This window comes from Girardinichthys multiradiatus, chromosome X, assembly GCF_021462225.1.
Source record: "Girardinichthys multiradiatus isolate DD_20200921_A chromosome X, DD_fGirMul_XY1, whole genome shotgun sequence".
NCBI classification, from domain to species: domain Eukaryota; kingdom Metazoa; phylum Chordata; class Actinopteri; order Cyprinodontiformes; family Goodeidae; genus Girardinichthys; species Girardinichthys multiradiatus.
In genome coordinates, this window is record NC_061817.1 from 26750393 (window position 1) to 26765922 (window position 15530).

General features: G+C 39.1%; 2 protein-coding genes across 2 annotated transcripts in view; both read right to left on the bottom strand.

The window, feature by feature from the left end:
• Positions 1-2012: 2012 nt before the first annotated feature.
• On the bottom strand, positions 2013-12511 carry LOC124862870 (myosin heavy chain, fast skeletal muscle-like). The gene is made up of 40 exons (XM_047357051.1): positions 12457-12511; positions 12126-12348; positions 11878-12021; positions 11630-11786; positions 11498-11525; positions 11297-11408; positions 11119-11211; positions 10969-11032; positions 10760-10858; positions 10566-10669; positions 10354-10492; positions 10140-10258; positions 9868-10017; positions 9617-9787; positions 9202-9508; positions 8791-8864; positions 8621-8708; positions 8414-8531; positions 8204-8327; positions 7968-8104; positions 7608-7863; positions 7271-7513; positions 6987-7163; positions 6746-6891; positions 6568-6658; positions 6087-6476; positions 5873-5999; positions 5677-5795; positions 5365-5561; positions 5087-5270; positions 4848-5013; positions 4534-4658; positions 4109-4417; positions 3394-3597; positions 3180-3305; positions 2913-3083; positions 2714-2818; positions 2496-2591; positions 2246-2377; positions 2013-2131 (listed from the first exon to the last, which is right to left on the bottom strand). The coding sequence occupies exons 2-40, from the start codon at positions 12327-12329 to the stop codon at positions 2114-2116; spliced, it is 5814 nt and encodes a 1937-aa protein (XP_047213007.1). The 5' UTR covers positions 12330-12348; positions 12457-12511; the 3' UTR covers positions 2013-2113.
• A 2256-nt stretch (positions 12512-14767) lies between these two features.
• LOC124862871 (myosin heavy chain, fast skeletal muscle-like) overlaps positions 14768-15530 on the bottom strand; it is a 52925-nt gene continuing 52162 nt past the window's right edge. The window contains exon 39 of the mRNA XM_047357052.1: positions 14768-14889. Coding sequence (XP_047213008.1) covers positions 14872-14889 — 18 coding nt within the window. The 3' untranslated portion in view covers positions 14768-14871. The remainder of the gene's footprint in view (positions 14890-15530) is intronic.

Genomic DNA, 15530 nt, shown 5'->3' on the forward strand with positions numbered 1-15530 from the left:
GTATCACTGTGCTCAATTGGCCTGCCAACTCTCCTGACCTGAACCCCATAGAGAATCTGTGGGATATTGTGAAGAGAACGTTGAGAGACTCAAGACCCAACACTCTGGATGAGCTAAAGGCCGCTATCGAAGCATCCTGGGCCTCCATAAGACCTCAGCAGTGCCACAGGCTGATTGCCTCCATGCCACAACGCATTGAAGCAGTCATTTCTGCAAAAGGATTCCCGACCAAGTATTGAGTGCATAACTGTACATGATTATTTGAAGGTTGACGTTTTTTGTATTAAAAACACTTTTCCTTTATTGGTCGGATGAAATATGCTAATTTTGTGAGATAGGAATTTTGGGTTTTCATGAGCTGTATGCCAAAATCATCCGTATTAAGACAATAAAAGACCTGAAATATTTCAGTTACTGTGCAATGAATCTAAAATATATGAATGTTAAATTTTCATCATGACATTATGGAAAATAATGAACTTCATCACAATATGCTAATATTTTGAGAAGGACCTGTATTACTTTAAGTGCTGATAACACTAAATCTCTGATGTACATGTTTCAATATCAGCTGAGGCCAACCTTCCACTAGTACCAAAGTGGGTCCTAATCAATACATTGGACTGAAGGATAGTCGCTACTCCTCCTCGCCCAGTATTATATGAACATTTTAATGATTAGAAGGAATTGACTCATTTATTCTAACATAATCCTCTTGTTGCAGTAGTGCAGAAACCTACAGTCAGGTTTCTGAGACAAAATAAATCAATCTGATTATCACAAATCAAGTCACTAACTCAAGTGCTACAAACAGCAAGTTTCAGAGATGTAACTAAGTATTAAAAGCCTTGCATCCCTCATTATTTGTTGGCAACATTTTTTTGTGGTGCTAGTGGCATTTTTGGACAGTAATAAGACAGGAAATGGGCAGAGAGTAAAAAGGGAAAGACATGCAGCAAGGGTCCCAAAGCTGGCAATCAAACCACAGACAGTAATGTTGAGTATACGCTCCATCGCTATGCCTTGAGCCACCTCTTTTGTCTAAGAATTGCTTCTGTCCATTTATGTGAATTCTTTTGACAAATGCATTAATATTTTTTGCTGAAGGTGTCTCTTTATTGCATTGGCAATTTTCATTTAGTGTATAAACGTTTTTTGGTTTAAAAATCATAAGTCATTCTACCATGTAGAAGAAGACTAAGTTGCATTGAACTTTCTTGTAGTTTTAGTTTTCATTCCATAAAACCTTGTATTACTGTACAGTACGTTTGAGCACTCTTAAAAGGTAAATTAAAAAAACTGACAAGCAGAGCTAGTTTGCTTTGGTCTATGAACATTTGCATGTTAATGAGTGTGATTGGGTGAATGTGGCTGAGGTGGTAGGGGTTCGTCTTGTAACCGGTGGGGTGCCGGTTTGAACACCTGCTCCGTCCGTCACTCGTTGTGTCCTTAGCCAAGACACTTAACCCACCTTGCCTGCTGATGGTGGTTAGAGGGTCCGGTTCTGTCAGTCTTTCCCAGGGCAACTGTAGCTACAATATAGCCTACCACTGTCACTGTGTGAATGGGTGGATGACTAAAGCGCTTAGGGCTCTTCGGACTAGATGTATATGGCTATATAAGTGAACACCATTTACCTTTTATCATTGTGTAAACCTCTTTGATTGGTCAGTATTACTGGAAAAGTGCTATATAAATTCAGTCATTTATCATAATTTGGGTTGGTAATAAATTTTTTTTTCTTTTGTTTGTACTTAAGAATTTGGATTTCTAGTAATTATGGAAGAAGCAAATGCCCAAATGTGTTTAATATGTTCAACTACGATTGCATAGTATTGCACAAATACTATACTATTATATTGCACGTATTGTCTAACACATTTCGAAATAAAATTAGGAAACATACTTTTTGAATATAATATTACTGATTAGTAAAATGTTCAGTATGAATCTGATGCTATACAACTATGCTTTGTTTTTATAAAGCAAATACACTCTAATACAAAACATGATAATGCTTAGTTTTTATTTAGATTTTACAGTGGAAAAATAATTCAACTTTTGATTCATATTTTATGAACTCTGTTGAAAAGCTCCATTAAGGTCTGGTCTCTTATTCAGCAGAATCACTCTGAAAAACAGGAAAAGGAAAAATCAACAATGAATGGTTTGAAGCACTGTAAGAGCTTGCTATAAAGTGAGGAATAAGAGTTGCTTCCATCATGAAAGATATTGAAAATGTTACCTTTCCAGCATCACGGCTCTTGACTCTGAGCTTGTTGACCTGAGACTCAGCGATGTCAGCACGCTCCTGGGCTTCTTCCATCTCATGCTGGACCTTCCTCAGTCTAGACATATGGGTGTTGGCCTGCTCCTCCTGGGAGTTTTGAAATTTCAAGTAATTTAGTTTACATTCAAAGTAAAATGAAGGCTTTATACTGTCCTTACTTAAATGGGGCAGTGTTTGGTGAAGGACAATCAACTATTTCACTTACCGCCTCCTCAGCCTGTCTCTTGTAGGTCTTAACTTTAAGCTGTAGCTTGTCCACAAGGTCCTGAAGCCTTGCCAAATTCTTCTTGTCCTCCTCAGTCTACATAGATCAAGAAAATATTTGTGAAGACTTATACTAAACAACAAGACAAATGAATAGACAAGATGAATATTCTTTTGTATTAGAAGTATTTCAAATGTTTTTAGAAAAAGACTAGTCACCTGGTAGGTCAGCTCCTTAACTCTCCTCTCATATTTGCGGACTCCTTTAACAGCATCAGCTCCACGTCTCTGCTCACCTTCAACTTCAGACTCCAATTCACGAACCTGTTTAAAGGGGTTTAATAAGTAAATAATTTAATATTAATACAAGTTATATATGAAAACCACAATGTGCATTCACAGCACAAAATATTCATACCCTCTGCTCCAGTTTCTGGAGCTGCTTCTTGCCACCCTTCATGGCGAGGTTCTCAGCCTCATCCAGGCGATGCTGCAGGTCTTTGACTGTGACCTCCAGGTTCTTTTTCATCCTCTCCAGGTGAGAACTTGTGTCCTGCTCCTTCTTCAGCTCCTCAGCCATCATGGCAGCCTGAAATGATGGGTGTTTTTTAAATTGCAACCTTTGAGTTTTTGCTAAATTAAACTTGTTTGGTAAGATAGTGGTTCAACTAGACAGTGAACTGACATCAGTGATAGCCTTTTTGGCCTTATCCTCAGCGTTTCTTGCTTCCTGAACAGCATCGTCCACTTCACCCTGAACCTGGACCAGATCACTTTCCAGCTTCTTCTTGGTGTTCAGAAGGCTGGTGTTCTGTAAATTAATCAGGGTGATACATTTTAGATGTGTTAGTTTCATAGCTTTGAAAGCCCTTATTTCTTGTTAATGACTAAAGCCCAACCTGAGAGTGAAGCAGTCCGACACGCTCACTGGCATCAACCAACTCCTGCTCAGCCACTTTACGTGCTCTTTCTGTCTGCTCCAGAGCGGCTCTAAGCTCTTCAATCTCAGCCACCATCAGACCGTTCCTGCGCTCCACCATGGCCACCTGCTCCTTCATGTCCTCTTGTCCTCTGAGGGCATCATCAAGGTGCAGTTGGGCATCCTAACAACAAAAACAATGATTGAGTCAGACATTTTGGTTGTCATACATTCTTCTGTTTAAAGTGGGCTCTAATGGTGTGTTCCATTTGTACTTGGAAGTGGGAATTTCAAATGGAACGCACCCCTAAACTGGAATTACGAGTCAGACAGTTAGAACAACAGGACCATACCCGACTTCTACAATCAAGATGGCTACTACTTGCATAAACAATGTCAACTTTCTTACTGTGACTGTTTTCAGCAGTTCTGTATTTTTTATGTAAAGTAGTCCGTCACACACGTACTACATTTCAGTATTTATAGGACGTGATGTTTCAATGGTGTTTGTTTACATGAAATACCACGTTAATACCGCGTTTATTGTCATTGTTATTGTCGGCGGTTACAGTTGCCAGCCATACTAACAAAAACAAGCAAGAAACTTGAACGTTATATTTCGGAGACGACATGAACTCCGACTTACCAGTTCTGACTTCTGAGGTTAATGAAATGCACAATAACACTAAACTCACCTTGAGTTGTCCTTGGACGTTCCTCAGTTGTTTCTGGGCCTCAGCAGCCTGCCTGTTGGCATGGCTCAGCTGAATCTCCATCTCGTTCAGGTCTCCCTCCATCTTCTTCTTGACTCTCAGAGCATCATTCCTGCTCCTGACCTCGGCATCAAGAGTGCTCTGCATGGAGTCAGTCATCCTTTGGCTGTTTCTCTTAATCTGCTCCATTTCTTCATCTTTTTCTGCCAGCTTCCTGTCAATCTCACTCTTGACCTGGTTGAGCTCCAGCTGGACGCGGAGAATCTTAGACTCTTCATGTTCCAGAGTGCCCTTAAAAGGTTTAAATGCATATAAAAATTAGATCACGTGACAATAAAGTGATCTGAACATAAATACATTGTATTATGTCATTTAAATGTTTTATTAGCTGGTGAGAAATGTATTACCTCTGCTTCTTCCAGTGCAGCCTGAATTTCAGACTTCTCAGTCTCCACTGTCTTTTTAGCTTTCTCCAGCTCATGGATACTCTTTCCAGTCTCACCTATCTGTTCAGTCAGATCTGAGATCTCCTCTGAAGTGAAAAATAAATAGAATGAAGTGAAAATGAAAATCTGCCAAATATGACTTTAAAGAATGACATTTAAAAATGGATGATTTTCCTTCAGGCTCATAAGAAATGTCACAACTGTAGCTAAAAATGGCCTCTATCTGATTAATTTAGATTTTGTTAAATATTTCTGCATATTTAAGAATGACGTACGCTGCAGGTTCTTGTTCTCTCTCTTCATGGTCTCCAGCTGATCGAGCGCCTCTTCATAGGAGTTCTTCATCTTGAACAGCTCAGTGCTCAGAGAACGAGCCTCCTTTTGGGCTCCTTCCAGCTCAGCCTGGCTCTCCTCATACTTCTGCTTCCACTCTGCCAGGACCTGGAAAAGTAAGAATTTATTAAGAATATGCATTTATCTGCATAAATCTGCTTTTCTTGTAAAATTACTGTACCTTGTCAAAGTTCCTCTGCTTCTTGTCAAGGTTGGCAGCCAGAGAATTAGCTCTCTCCACATCAATCATGAGGTCCTCCACCTCACCCTGGAGCCTCTGCTTGGTCTTCTCTAAAGAGGCGCACTTAGAGTTCACAGCTTCAATGGACTCCTCAGCCTCCTGCAAACGCTGGGCAAGCTTTTTCCTGTAGGGAAGAAGTAGAAAAAGTAAGAAGGTTAGTAGAAACAGACAATAAAAATTACATGTACTTTCTTTAAGAGACATTTATTTGAACTCACTTGGCCTCCTCCAGCTCCTCAGTGCGCTGAATGGCATCAGTCTCATATTTGGACCTCCACTGAGCCACCTCAGTGTTGGCCTTAGACATGCCTCTCTGCAGCTCAGCCTTGGCCTCCTGCTCCTCCTCAAACTGCTCTCTGAGCAGATCACAGTCATGGCGGGCCGACTGAACAGCATGGGCCAGGGCATTCTTAGCCTGTGAAACACAAAGTTGAGAGTAAAATGATTTCCCACTGATTTCATCATGAGACAATGCTGTGTAAAATGTTTTTTTCTGTTAAACAAGAGAATTAAACAATAAACGTTCATACCTTCACTTCCTCCTCAATGTGTCTCTTGAGCTCCTCAATCTGCTGAGTGAAAGCCTGCTTGCCTCTTGTCAGCTGAGAAACAAGAGATTCTTTCTCCTCAAGCTGCCGACCAAATTCACCTGTGAAAGTCACAAATGCATTATTCTGGGACATTTGCAATATATGTAAAACATTGGTTTAAGGTCAGGTCAATTACCATTCTCTGTCTGGAGTCTTGCTTTCAGTGCATTAATGTCATTCAGCTGGCGAACATTCTCATCATTTTTAGCTTTGATTTCACTCAGTTGGTCTTCAAGAGTCCTGCACATTTTCTCCAGATTGCCCTGAAGCCATAAAACATTATTTTTATACTGGCAAATTTAATAGACAAAACAAAAATAATTTCTAAAGGTGCAAACTTGGTCTCTTACCTTCGCCTTGGCAACAGCCTCCATGTTGCTGGACAGGTCATCAATCTCCATCTTGTACTCACTCTTCTCCTTCTCCAGCTTCTGCTTAACACGCTGCAGGTTGTCGATCTGTTCTCCCAGCTCAGCAACGCTGTCGGCCTGCTTCTTGCGAAGAGCTGCTGCTGTGGATTCATGCTGCAGGGTGGCTTCTTCAAGATCACGGCGCAGCTTCTGGAACTCAGCCTCACGCTTCTTGTTCATCTCAATCTGAGCAGCTGTGGCTCCACCAGCCTCCTCTAGCCTCTCACTGATCTCCTCAAGCTCCCTGGAGAGGTCAGCTCTCTGCTTTTCTACTTTAGCTCTAGCAGCCCTCTCAGCCTCAATCTCCTCTTCTAGCTCCTCAATGCGAGCCTAGGATACAAGTAAATGGAAGTAATATTAAGATCCTTCAATAAAGAATGAAACAATTTAGCCAAGAGCAATAAAAGTATTTTTTTCACACCTGGAGTTCCTTGATCTTCTTCTGAAGCTGAGCTCCAAGGGACTGTTCATCCTCAATCTTGCTAAGCAGTTGGCTGATTTCAAAGTCCTTCCTGGAATTTATCAAAACAAAGGTTGAGTTGAACATTGTGACATGACACTAACACCATTCTTTGGAAATAAAGAAAGTCTGCATTTACTTCTTGATTTTCTCATCAGACTGCTGCTTGTCATTCTCCAGATCCATGATGGATTCCTGGGCAAGCTTCAGATCTCCTTCAAGCTTCCTCTTGGCTCTCTCAAGGTCCATACGGAGCTTCTTCTCTTGCTCCAGTGAACCCTCAAGCTATCACATAGGAGGTAGATTCAGTTTTATGTATCAAAACAAAAACAGGTCATGCTTGTGGCCAAACTATAAAGGTAAATAAACAGTTTTCTTACATCGTCCACTTGCTGTTCCAGCTTTGTCTTGGCCTTGGTCAGAGTGTTGACTTTGTCTTCCTCTGCCTGGAGATCATCCAGTGTTTGCTGATGGGCCTCTTGGAGGGCTTTCTTCTCCTTGGTCAACTTGGCAATGGCCTCATCCTGAGTAGCCATCTCCTCTGTCAGGTTTTTCACCTAAAGGTTGCATGAAATACACAATTTTAAATGAACTCAAGCTTTTTAGAGTTGATAAATTTTGTATTTACGTGTATTGTACTCAAATAATAGTGCGTAATATGAACCTTGTTTTCAGTGGCATGTTTCTCCTTCTCCACTTTAGCCAAGGTGAGCTCTAAGTCATCAATGTCCTTCTTCAGCTCAGAGCATTCATCCTCCAGCTTCCTCTTCTTGGCAGTCAGCTCAGCATTGATTTCCTCTTCATCCTCCAGTCTCTCACTTGTCTCCTTGAGTTTGGCCTCAAGCTGGATCTTGCTCTTAATCAGCCCTTCACATCTTTCCTCAGCATCTGAGAGACCTTCCATTTCCTACAATTAAATGTACATACGAAAGGATATAAAGAGAGCATCAACATCTGATAAACTGTAAATTTTCCCTTTAAAAGAAGAGAATTGTACTAACAGAGGCCACTTGGAGCTGCAAATCATTCTTTTCCTGGAGCAAGGAGACCATCTTCTCCTCCAGTTCCTTCTTTTTGGCCAAAGCAGTAGTCAAGTCTGATTTCATCTTTTCATAGTTCTCCTTCATATTCTGCAACTCCTTCTCAGTCTCAGCACTCTTCAGCAGAGGCTTGATCTTGAAGTACAGGTTCATCCATGGCCAGTTCTTGACATTCATGAATGAACGGATGTTGTACTGAATACTATAGATAGCCTCTCTGTTTGGAAAATCAGTTCAACAAAAAAAGGTTATTTCTACTACAGAAGGAGCTGGCTTTAAAAAGGCAATGCAATTCATTTGCAAGTATAATACCACTCCAACCTCCTCTCCATCATCTTAACAAACTCCTTCCTCATGACATATCCTCTGCAGAGAGCCTGAGTCATGGTGACCAGTGAAGCCAGTTTCTCATCTCTCATCTCCTCAAGAGTACCCAGAAGACCAGCTTTAAAGAACACCTATGTAGATATTGCAAATGTATTAAATTTCAGAATGAAAGGATGTTCATTGATTTATTATGCTGTATGTATGTCTTATTTATCTGATGGGAGACATACCTTCGTGTGTCCAAACTTGTACTGAGTATGGTCCACATCAATGGAGCCCAGCAGTTTCTCTGCAGCCTTCTTGTTGTCAATAAACTGTCCCTCAGGGATGACGCTGGCGTTCAATACTTTGTATCTACAAAGTTGATACAAGTATATCAGTTTTTCATGATCTTTACTAAAATGACCAAATATTCAGTTTATATTAAAAACAGCTGCCACCTCTGCTTGAAGTCACCATAAAGGATTCTGCTTGGGAAGCCCTTTCTGCAGATTCTGATGCCCTCCAGTACACCGTTACACCTCAGCTGGTGGATGACCAAGAAGTTCTCCATAAGACCTGGTTGTTGAAAATATATTTAGTCAAAAATAATTCCTCAGTGTCCTTAAACATTGGATCATTAAAATCAGTAAAAATGGGCATCTTACCTGGGGTCTTTGATTCATTGGGAATCAGACAACGCACAAAGTGAGGATGAGTGCTCCTTAAGTTGGACATCAGCTTGCCCAAGTTCTCCTGTAGATCAGCATTATTACATCAGTCCTTAGATAATTTTAACACACTAGCTTCTCATAGTTCTCTATGAACATTTACATACCCTGAACAGAGCAGACACAGTCTGGAAGGAACCACCCTTCTTCTTGCCACCCTTCTTTCCAGCAGCAGCCTCAGCTAAAATTATGACATTGTAAACAATGGTTTTAAAACATTACTTGTCCTAAGCTCTCTTTACTGTAACAGTACAATTTCATCAGACATTTTTGCTCCAAAGGCAGGATCAAAAGATGTAATAATAGTGTAAACTTATCACCACATCACTTATCATTTTTGTGGCACAATTTAGGTTACTTTAAATAAAAAAAGCTATAATATACATATATTATTATACATTTGTTTTCTTCAGCACTGATCTATACTTTTAGAAGTTCTATTATTCTCTGTCTATTCAGGGTGTTTCTAATTTGATCTACTCAGTTTGGGGTTATCTACTTTTTTTACTGGTTCTTACCCTCAGCTGCTCCGTGAGCTGCATATAGGAAGCACAGCTGCTTGTTTGCAGACTTCTGGTAGAGCTGAACCACTGAATCGTTCAGTGGGTCCTTGTTCTTGTCCAGCCAGCCAGTGATGTTGTAGTCCACTGTACCAGCATAGTGAACCAGGGAGAAGTGGGCCTCAGCTTTACCCTTTCCAGGCTTTGGCTTCTCAAAGGCTTTGGTCTTGCCAAGATGCTGATCAACCAGCTTGTTCTTAAAAGTTGTATCAGAGGCTTTGGGGAACATACATTCCTCTTCAAGGATGGAGAAGATTCCCAATGGCTGTGAACAATTATGAATTTAAATCAGAACACAAATTTTAAATCAAGCTTCAAATCCATATATATTATTGGAGATGATTACTTTAACCTGACCAATACAGCTACTCACCTTCTCAATGAGCTCGATGCAGGCTGCCAAGTCCATACCAAAGTCAATCAACTCCCACTCAATGCCTTCTTTCTTGTATTCCTCTTGCTCCAGGACAAACATGTGGTGGTTGAAGAACTGTTGCAGTTTCTCATTAGTGAAGTTGATGCAGAGCTGCTCCAAGCTGTTGTACTGTAATTATAGAGATTTGTTCAAGTTAATTGCAGGTTAGGACTGTTTTATAAGACTTTTGCAAGTTTTTCTTTACTCACATCAAAGATCTCGAATCCAGCAATGTCCAGGACTCCAATGAAGAAGGCTCTTGCCTGCTTTGTGTCCAGCATCTCATTGATACGGATGACCATCCACAAGAACATTTTCTCATAGATAGATTTGCACAGAGCGCTGACTGAATTGTTGACCTATATGAAGAAATTCTTTTAAGTAAACTTATCTTAACAGTTGCCATATAACAACAGTTAAGATAAGGTTTGTTATACTTGGATAAAAATAAACTATTGCATCACAGATGGGTTTAATTTACCTGTGGGACAGTTTGACCTTTGGTGACCATCTCATTTCCGACTTTGACTCTTGGGTAGCACAGAGCCTTCAGCATATCAGCTGAGTTCAGACCCAGGAGGTAGGCGATTTTATCAGCCACTTTTGGAAAGAAACATAACACATGGTAAAAATGAATCGATGTTAAACTGATTGTTCAATGTATCTAAAGATATTGGTGATATCTTATAACTTACCCTCAGTACCGTCAGGTTCAGCCTGCTCCTCACGCTGCTTCTGCTTGAACTTCATGTTGCCATGATGCATCACAGCACCAGTGAGCTTGTAGATGTTAAACTTTTCATCAGAAGTGAAGCCCAAGATATCAATAGCAGTCTGTGTAGAAAAGAAAGCTTTAAGTACACTACACATGTGTTTTAAGTAAATCATTTTTAAGACACCAAAATACATCTGTAGCGATGAACTCTTCCACATCATCGATACTCTTGACAGTGATTTCACCCTGGCTGACCATTGGGTAGTCATAGGGGTTGGTGGTGATCAGCAGAGCATCTGAAACAATGGAAACAAAACACTGTAGGTTTTTTATTTTATAAGGTTAAGTTTTGTTAAACTTCAGATTTGAAGTATTTGGTCATTTACCAATGAGCTCAGGCTTGTGGCCTGTCATAAGCTGATAGAAGATATGGTAGCTCCTCTCAGCAGACAGCTGGAAGGTAACACGGGACTTCTCAAGCAGATCTAAGAATTACATGAATACAAGCTGAAACTTTGATAACCATATTAAGTTTTAAACTATAAAATAGAAAAAAAATACTTTAAGTGTTGATAACACTTCATTTTTGACGTACATGTTTCAATATCAGCTGAGGCCAGCTTTCCACTAGTACCAAAGTGGATCCTGATGAATTTACCCTAAGCAGAAATACAAGTATGTGTTACTTTGTGCAGAAAATCAACTATTAAATATCAAACACCGTTTTAACATTGTCTTAACTTACAAAACGGGAAGAGTTGTCATTCCTCACTGTCTTGGCATTTCCATAAGCTTCTAGCAGAGGGTTGGCAGCAACAATTTGGTCTTCAAGGGAGCCCTGAGTTTTACAGTTATTTACATGAACATTTCATACATTTAAAGAAAGTATTGAGTTGGCAGTTCTTCTTAAAACCCATAATCACCTGTATTTTGCCAGTAGCTTGTGTCTCCTTTTTGCCACCCAGAGCTGCAATTGTTGCAAAGTACTGGATGACACGCTTGGTGTTGACAGTCTTCCCAGCACCGGATTCTCCGCTGAGGTAGAAGAGATACATTTTCAATTCTCAACTTAATTATTGTGGAGTTTATAAAAGAAAGTCCAATTTAGTGTTTGCTATACTTACGTAATCAGGATAGACTGGTTCTCACGATCTAAAATACAAATAAAGAATCTTTAAAAATGTTTTATTTGATGTTACTCTTCATGTGGTCACATTTTATTTTGGCTTTGGTAACCACTAGTAAGTTTGTCCTACCTGTGAGCATGGCCTGATAGCCATTGTCAGAAATGGAGAAGATGTGGGGTGGAGCCTCAATCCTCTTCTTGCCTCTGTATCCTGCTACAACAATAGGATCATACACAGGAAGCCACTTGTAGGGATTCACGACCACACAGAACAACCCGGAGTAGGTCTGTTATAGTAGAAGACATAAACATTAATTCACCAAGAGACATTTAAATGATACATGTTATCATTTTCCTTGAACTAAAGTGCAAACCCACGTAGATCATCCAGGATGCAAAGCGATCCTTCAGGTTATACAGCACACAGGGCTCGTTGAGGTGGGTCATCATGGCCAAGTCCTCAAGCTTGTCAAACTTTGGAGGGTTCCTGGGAAAGATTTCATCCTCTTTGACGGTGACAGTCTAAAACAAAAAGTTGTTTTTTGTATGTTTTATGATTGCATCTTATAAGAAGATAGTAAGAAAAACTACACAAAAAGAATGCACAATAAAACAAAACTACTTACCTTTCCTGCATCTGTCTCAACTGTGACTTTGCCACCCTCCCTCTTGGTGACTTTGCACTTGACGTACAGATCCTCTGGATCCACCACAAAATATGCGGTTTTGGCATCAAAAGGAGTAGTTTGAGCCTCAATCCTCTCCTTTTCTGACTTCCGGAGGTAAATGGCGGCCGGGCCATACTGCTCCATTTCTGCGTCCGTGCTCATGGTGGCACTTTGGTGGAGCCTGCATAGTTTACAGATGTCCTTTCATTATTTAAAAAAGTCTTATTTTAATGTGTGTTTGTGTGTATTTTTAAAAAGATTTTTTTAAACATGAAAGCGATTTGCTTACCTTACCACAGGATCCTGACTGAAAACTACAGATGTCTTGTGGAAAGCCCAAAATGCTATAAAAAAGAAAATAACCCATATTAAAAGGTTTTATACAGCTTAACACACAGTATGTTAATATTTTATTCATATATTTTCTTAATTCAGTTTTACCATTTAAATTTTGCTAGATTGTTTACCAATATATTTAACTACAAATTTACAAACCTGAAAAAAACATACATCTATACTATAAATAATTGACTTCTCTCACCTGAGTCCGATGCCTGCCTGATGGCTCAGGCATCTAGAGCTGCTGCTTTTATTTGCTCAAGTATGTCTACTCAGCAGTAGGGCGTGGCTTAGTTTGGTAAAATGCAAAATGCTCATCACGTCTTCACTTGCCATTCATGTCCATATTCTGTATATAAGGACACGATCATTAAATGCAATGACGTCAAGCTATTATGTAACAACATAAATAAATAAAGTCAGTTTACCCTTCTTTCATTTGATTTACAATAAATATTGCTGAATTGAATTTTATATATGTGTACACCAACAACAATTTTAAAGATTTTGATTTTGATGCAGAACTGTTTAGTTAGTGTTTACTAATACAAATTCAAGTCCCAAAGGATTTTAAGAATGTTTAAGAAATAAAGTACCACTACAGTTCCTATACATACTTTTGTAAAAATTTCTAAATTGTAAATGTTAGGTCTGAAATTGGTTCATAAATATTTACAAGGTCTCATGTTCACAGTTTAAACGACATAGCATGAGTGCAGTGCATGGTTTGCAAAGTGTTTTGCCCATTAAACACCAGGATTTATTTAGACTCTGACTTTAGTTCAAACACTTTATGATATGCACTTGTCTCCAATTTAATTTTAATATCACAGCCAGTGCTGAGTCTCAAGAAGTCATAAGCATCAGAATGTCACCAGTGTACGGTTGCAGGGTGCAGATGCTTCATATGTCTAATATTAATTTGACATACAGCTATGCCCATTTGTGGGAGAATTAAATTAAACTAATTTGAGTTATATCAATTCATTTTTCTCAGCTGAACACATATGCAAGATGTTCAGGACTGTGTAGCTTTTTTGTGCTCACATGTAAAAATCCCCTCTCTTCATTTTCTTCACCACATTGTACCACAAAAACACCTTCAAAGAGAAACCGTCTCGGAATCATTTTGTTGGTCTTCAAGGGAGCCCTGCAGTAATTCAATTTGTTTTCATTCAGTTCACTTCATTTATAAAGCACCAATTCATAACACATGTCATCTTTGACTTTACAAAGTCAATTTCATCAAATCATACAGATTTTAAGTCATGTACATACATTCACTTGACCATAACAATCAAACAGTGCTGTCAAATTTATTTTACTATTCAAATTGGTTATAAAGTTTTCTATGGAAAGGAAGCCCAGCGGATTGCATCGAATCAATGACTTAAAGCGTAAAGAGTATCATCAGCATAACAGTGGTTATAACCTTAAAAGCCTGCGGTACATTTCTGTTTACTGAGCATAGATTAATTATATCTAAAATTGGTGTGGTAATCAAAGAGAACACTTCCTTAAATTATTTGATTGGGATTGAGTCTAACATACAAGTTGAAGGTTTAGATGAAGCTAATATTTTTCATAACCAAGAAAACTCCACTGGATTAAAATAATTCAAATATTGTTACCTCCTATGCTGTCTTACTTACTGAGGATGAAGTAATCATGTTCGGGAGTATGCCAATGATTTTATTTTTAATAGAATCATTTTCATTTAAAAGGAATCCCTGTCATTCGTTGTGTCCTTTGCCAAGACAATTCACATGCCTTGCCTGCTGATGGTGGTTAGAGGGCCTGGTTCTGTCAGTCTTCCCCAGGGCAACTGTTGCTACAATATAGCCTACCACTGTCACTGTGTGAATGTGTGTATGAAAGGATGGATGACTAAAGCGCTTAGGTCTCTTCGGACTAGATGAAGCGCTTTACAAGTGAAGGCCATTTACTATTGTGTAAACCTCTTTATATGGTTAGTATTACTGGAAAAGTGCTGTTTAAACTCAAGGATTTACCACAGTTTGGGTTGGTAATCAAACTTTTTTTTTTTTGTTTGTACTTAAGAATTTGGATTTCTAGTTATTATACTATACTATACTGTTACATAGCACATGTGTTGTCTAACACATTTTGAAAGCAAATGAGGAAACAAACATACTTTTTAAATATAATATTACTGATTAGTAAAATGTTCAGTATGAATCTGATGCTTGCTGTACAACTATGCTGTGTTTTTTATAAAGAAAATACACTAATACATAATATGATAGTGCTTATTTTTTATTTAGGTTTTACAGTGGAAAAATAATTCAACTTTTGATTCATATTTTATGAACTCTGCTGAAAAGCTCCATTAAGGTCTGGTCTCTTATTCAGCAGAATCACTCTGAAAAACAGGGTAAAAACAATCAGCAATGAATGGTTTAAAGCACTGTATGAGCTTGCTATAAAGGGAAGGAATAAGGGTTGCTTCCATCATGAAATATATTGAAAATGTTACCTTTCCAGCATCATGGCTCTTAGCTCTGAGCTTGTTGACCTGAGACTCAGCGATGTCAGCACGCTCCTGAACTTCCTCCATCTCATGCTGGACCTTCCTGAGACTGGACATGTGGGTGTTGGCCTGCTCCTCCTGAGAGTTTTGAGAAAACAATTAGTTTAGTGTAAAGTAAACTGAAGGTTTTATACTGTCCTTACTTAAATGGGGCAGTGTTTGGTGAAGGACAATCAACTATTTCACTTACCGCCTCCTCAGCCTGTCTCTTGTAGGTCTTAACTTTAAGCTGTAGCTTGTCCACAAGGTCCAGAAGTCTTGCCAAATTCTTCTTGTCCTCCTCAGTCTACAGGGATCAAGAAAATATTTGTGAAGACTTATACTAAACAACAAGACAAATGAATAGACAAGATGAATATTATTTTGTATTGGAGGTATTTCAAATGTTTTTAGAAAAAGACTAGTCACCTGGTAGGTCAGCTCCTTAACTCTACTCTCATATTTGCGGACTCCTTTAACAGCATCAGCTCCAC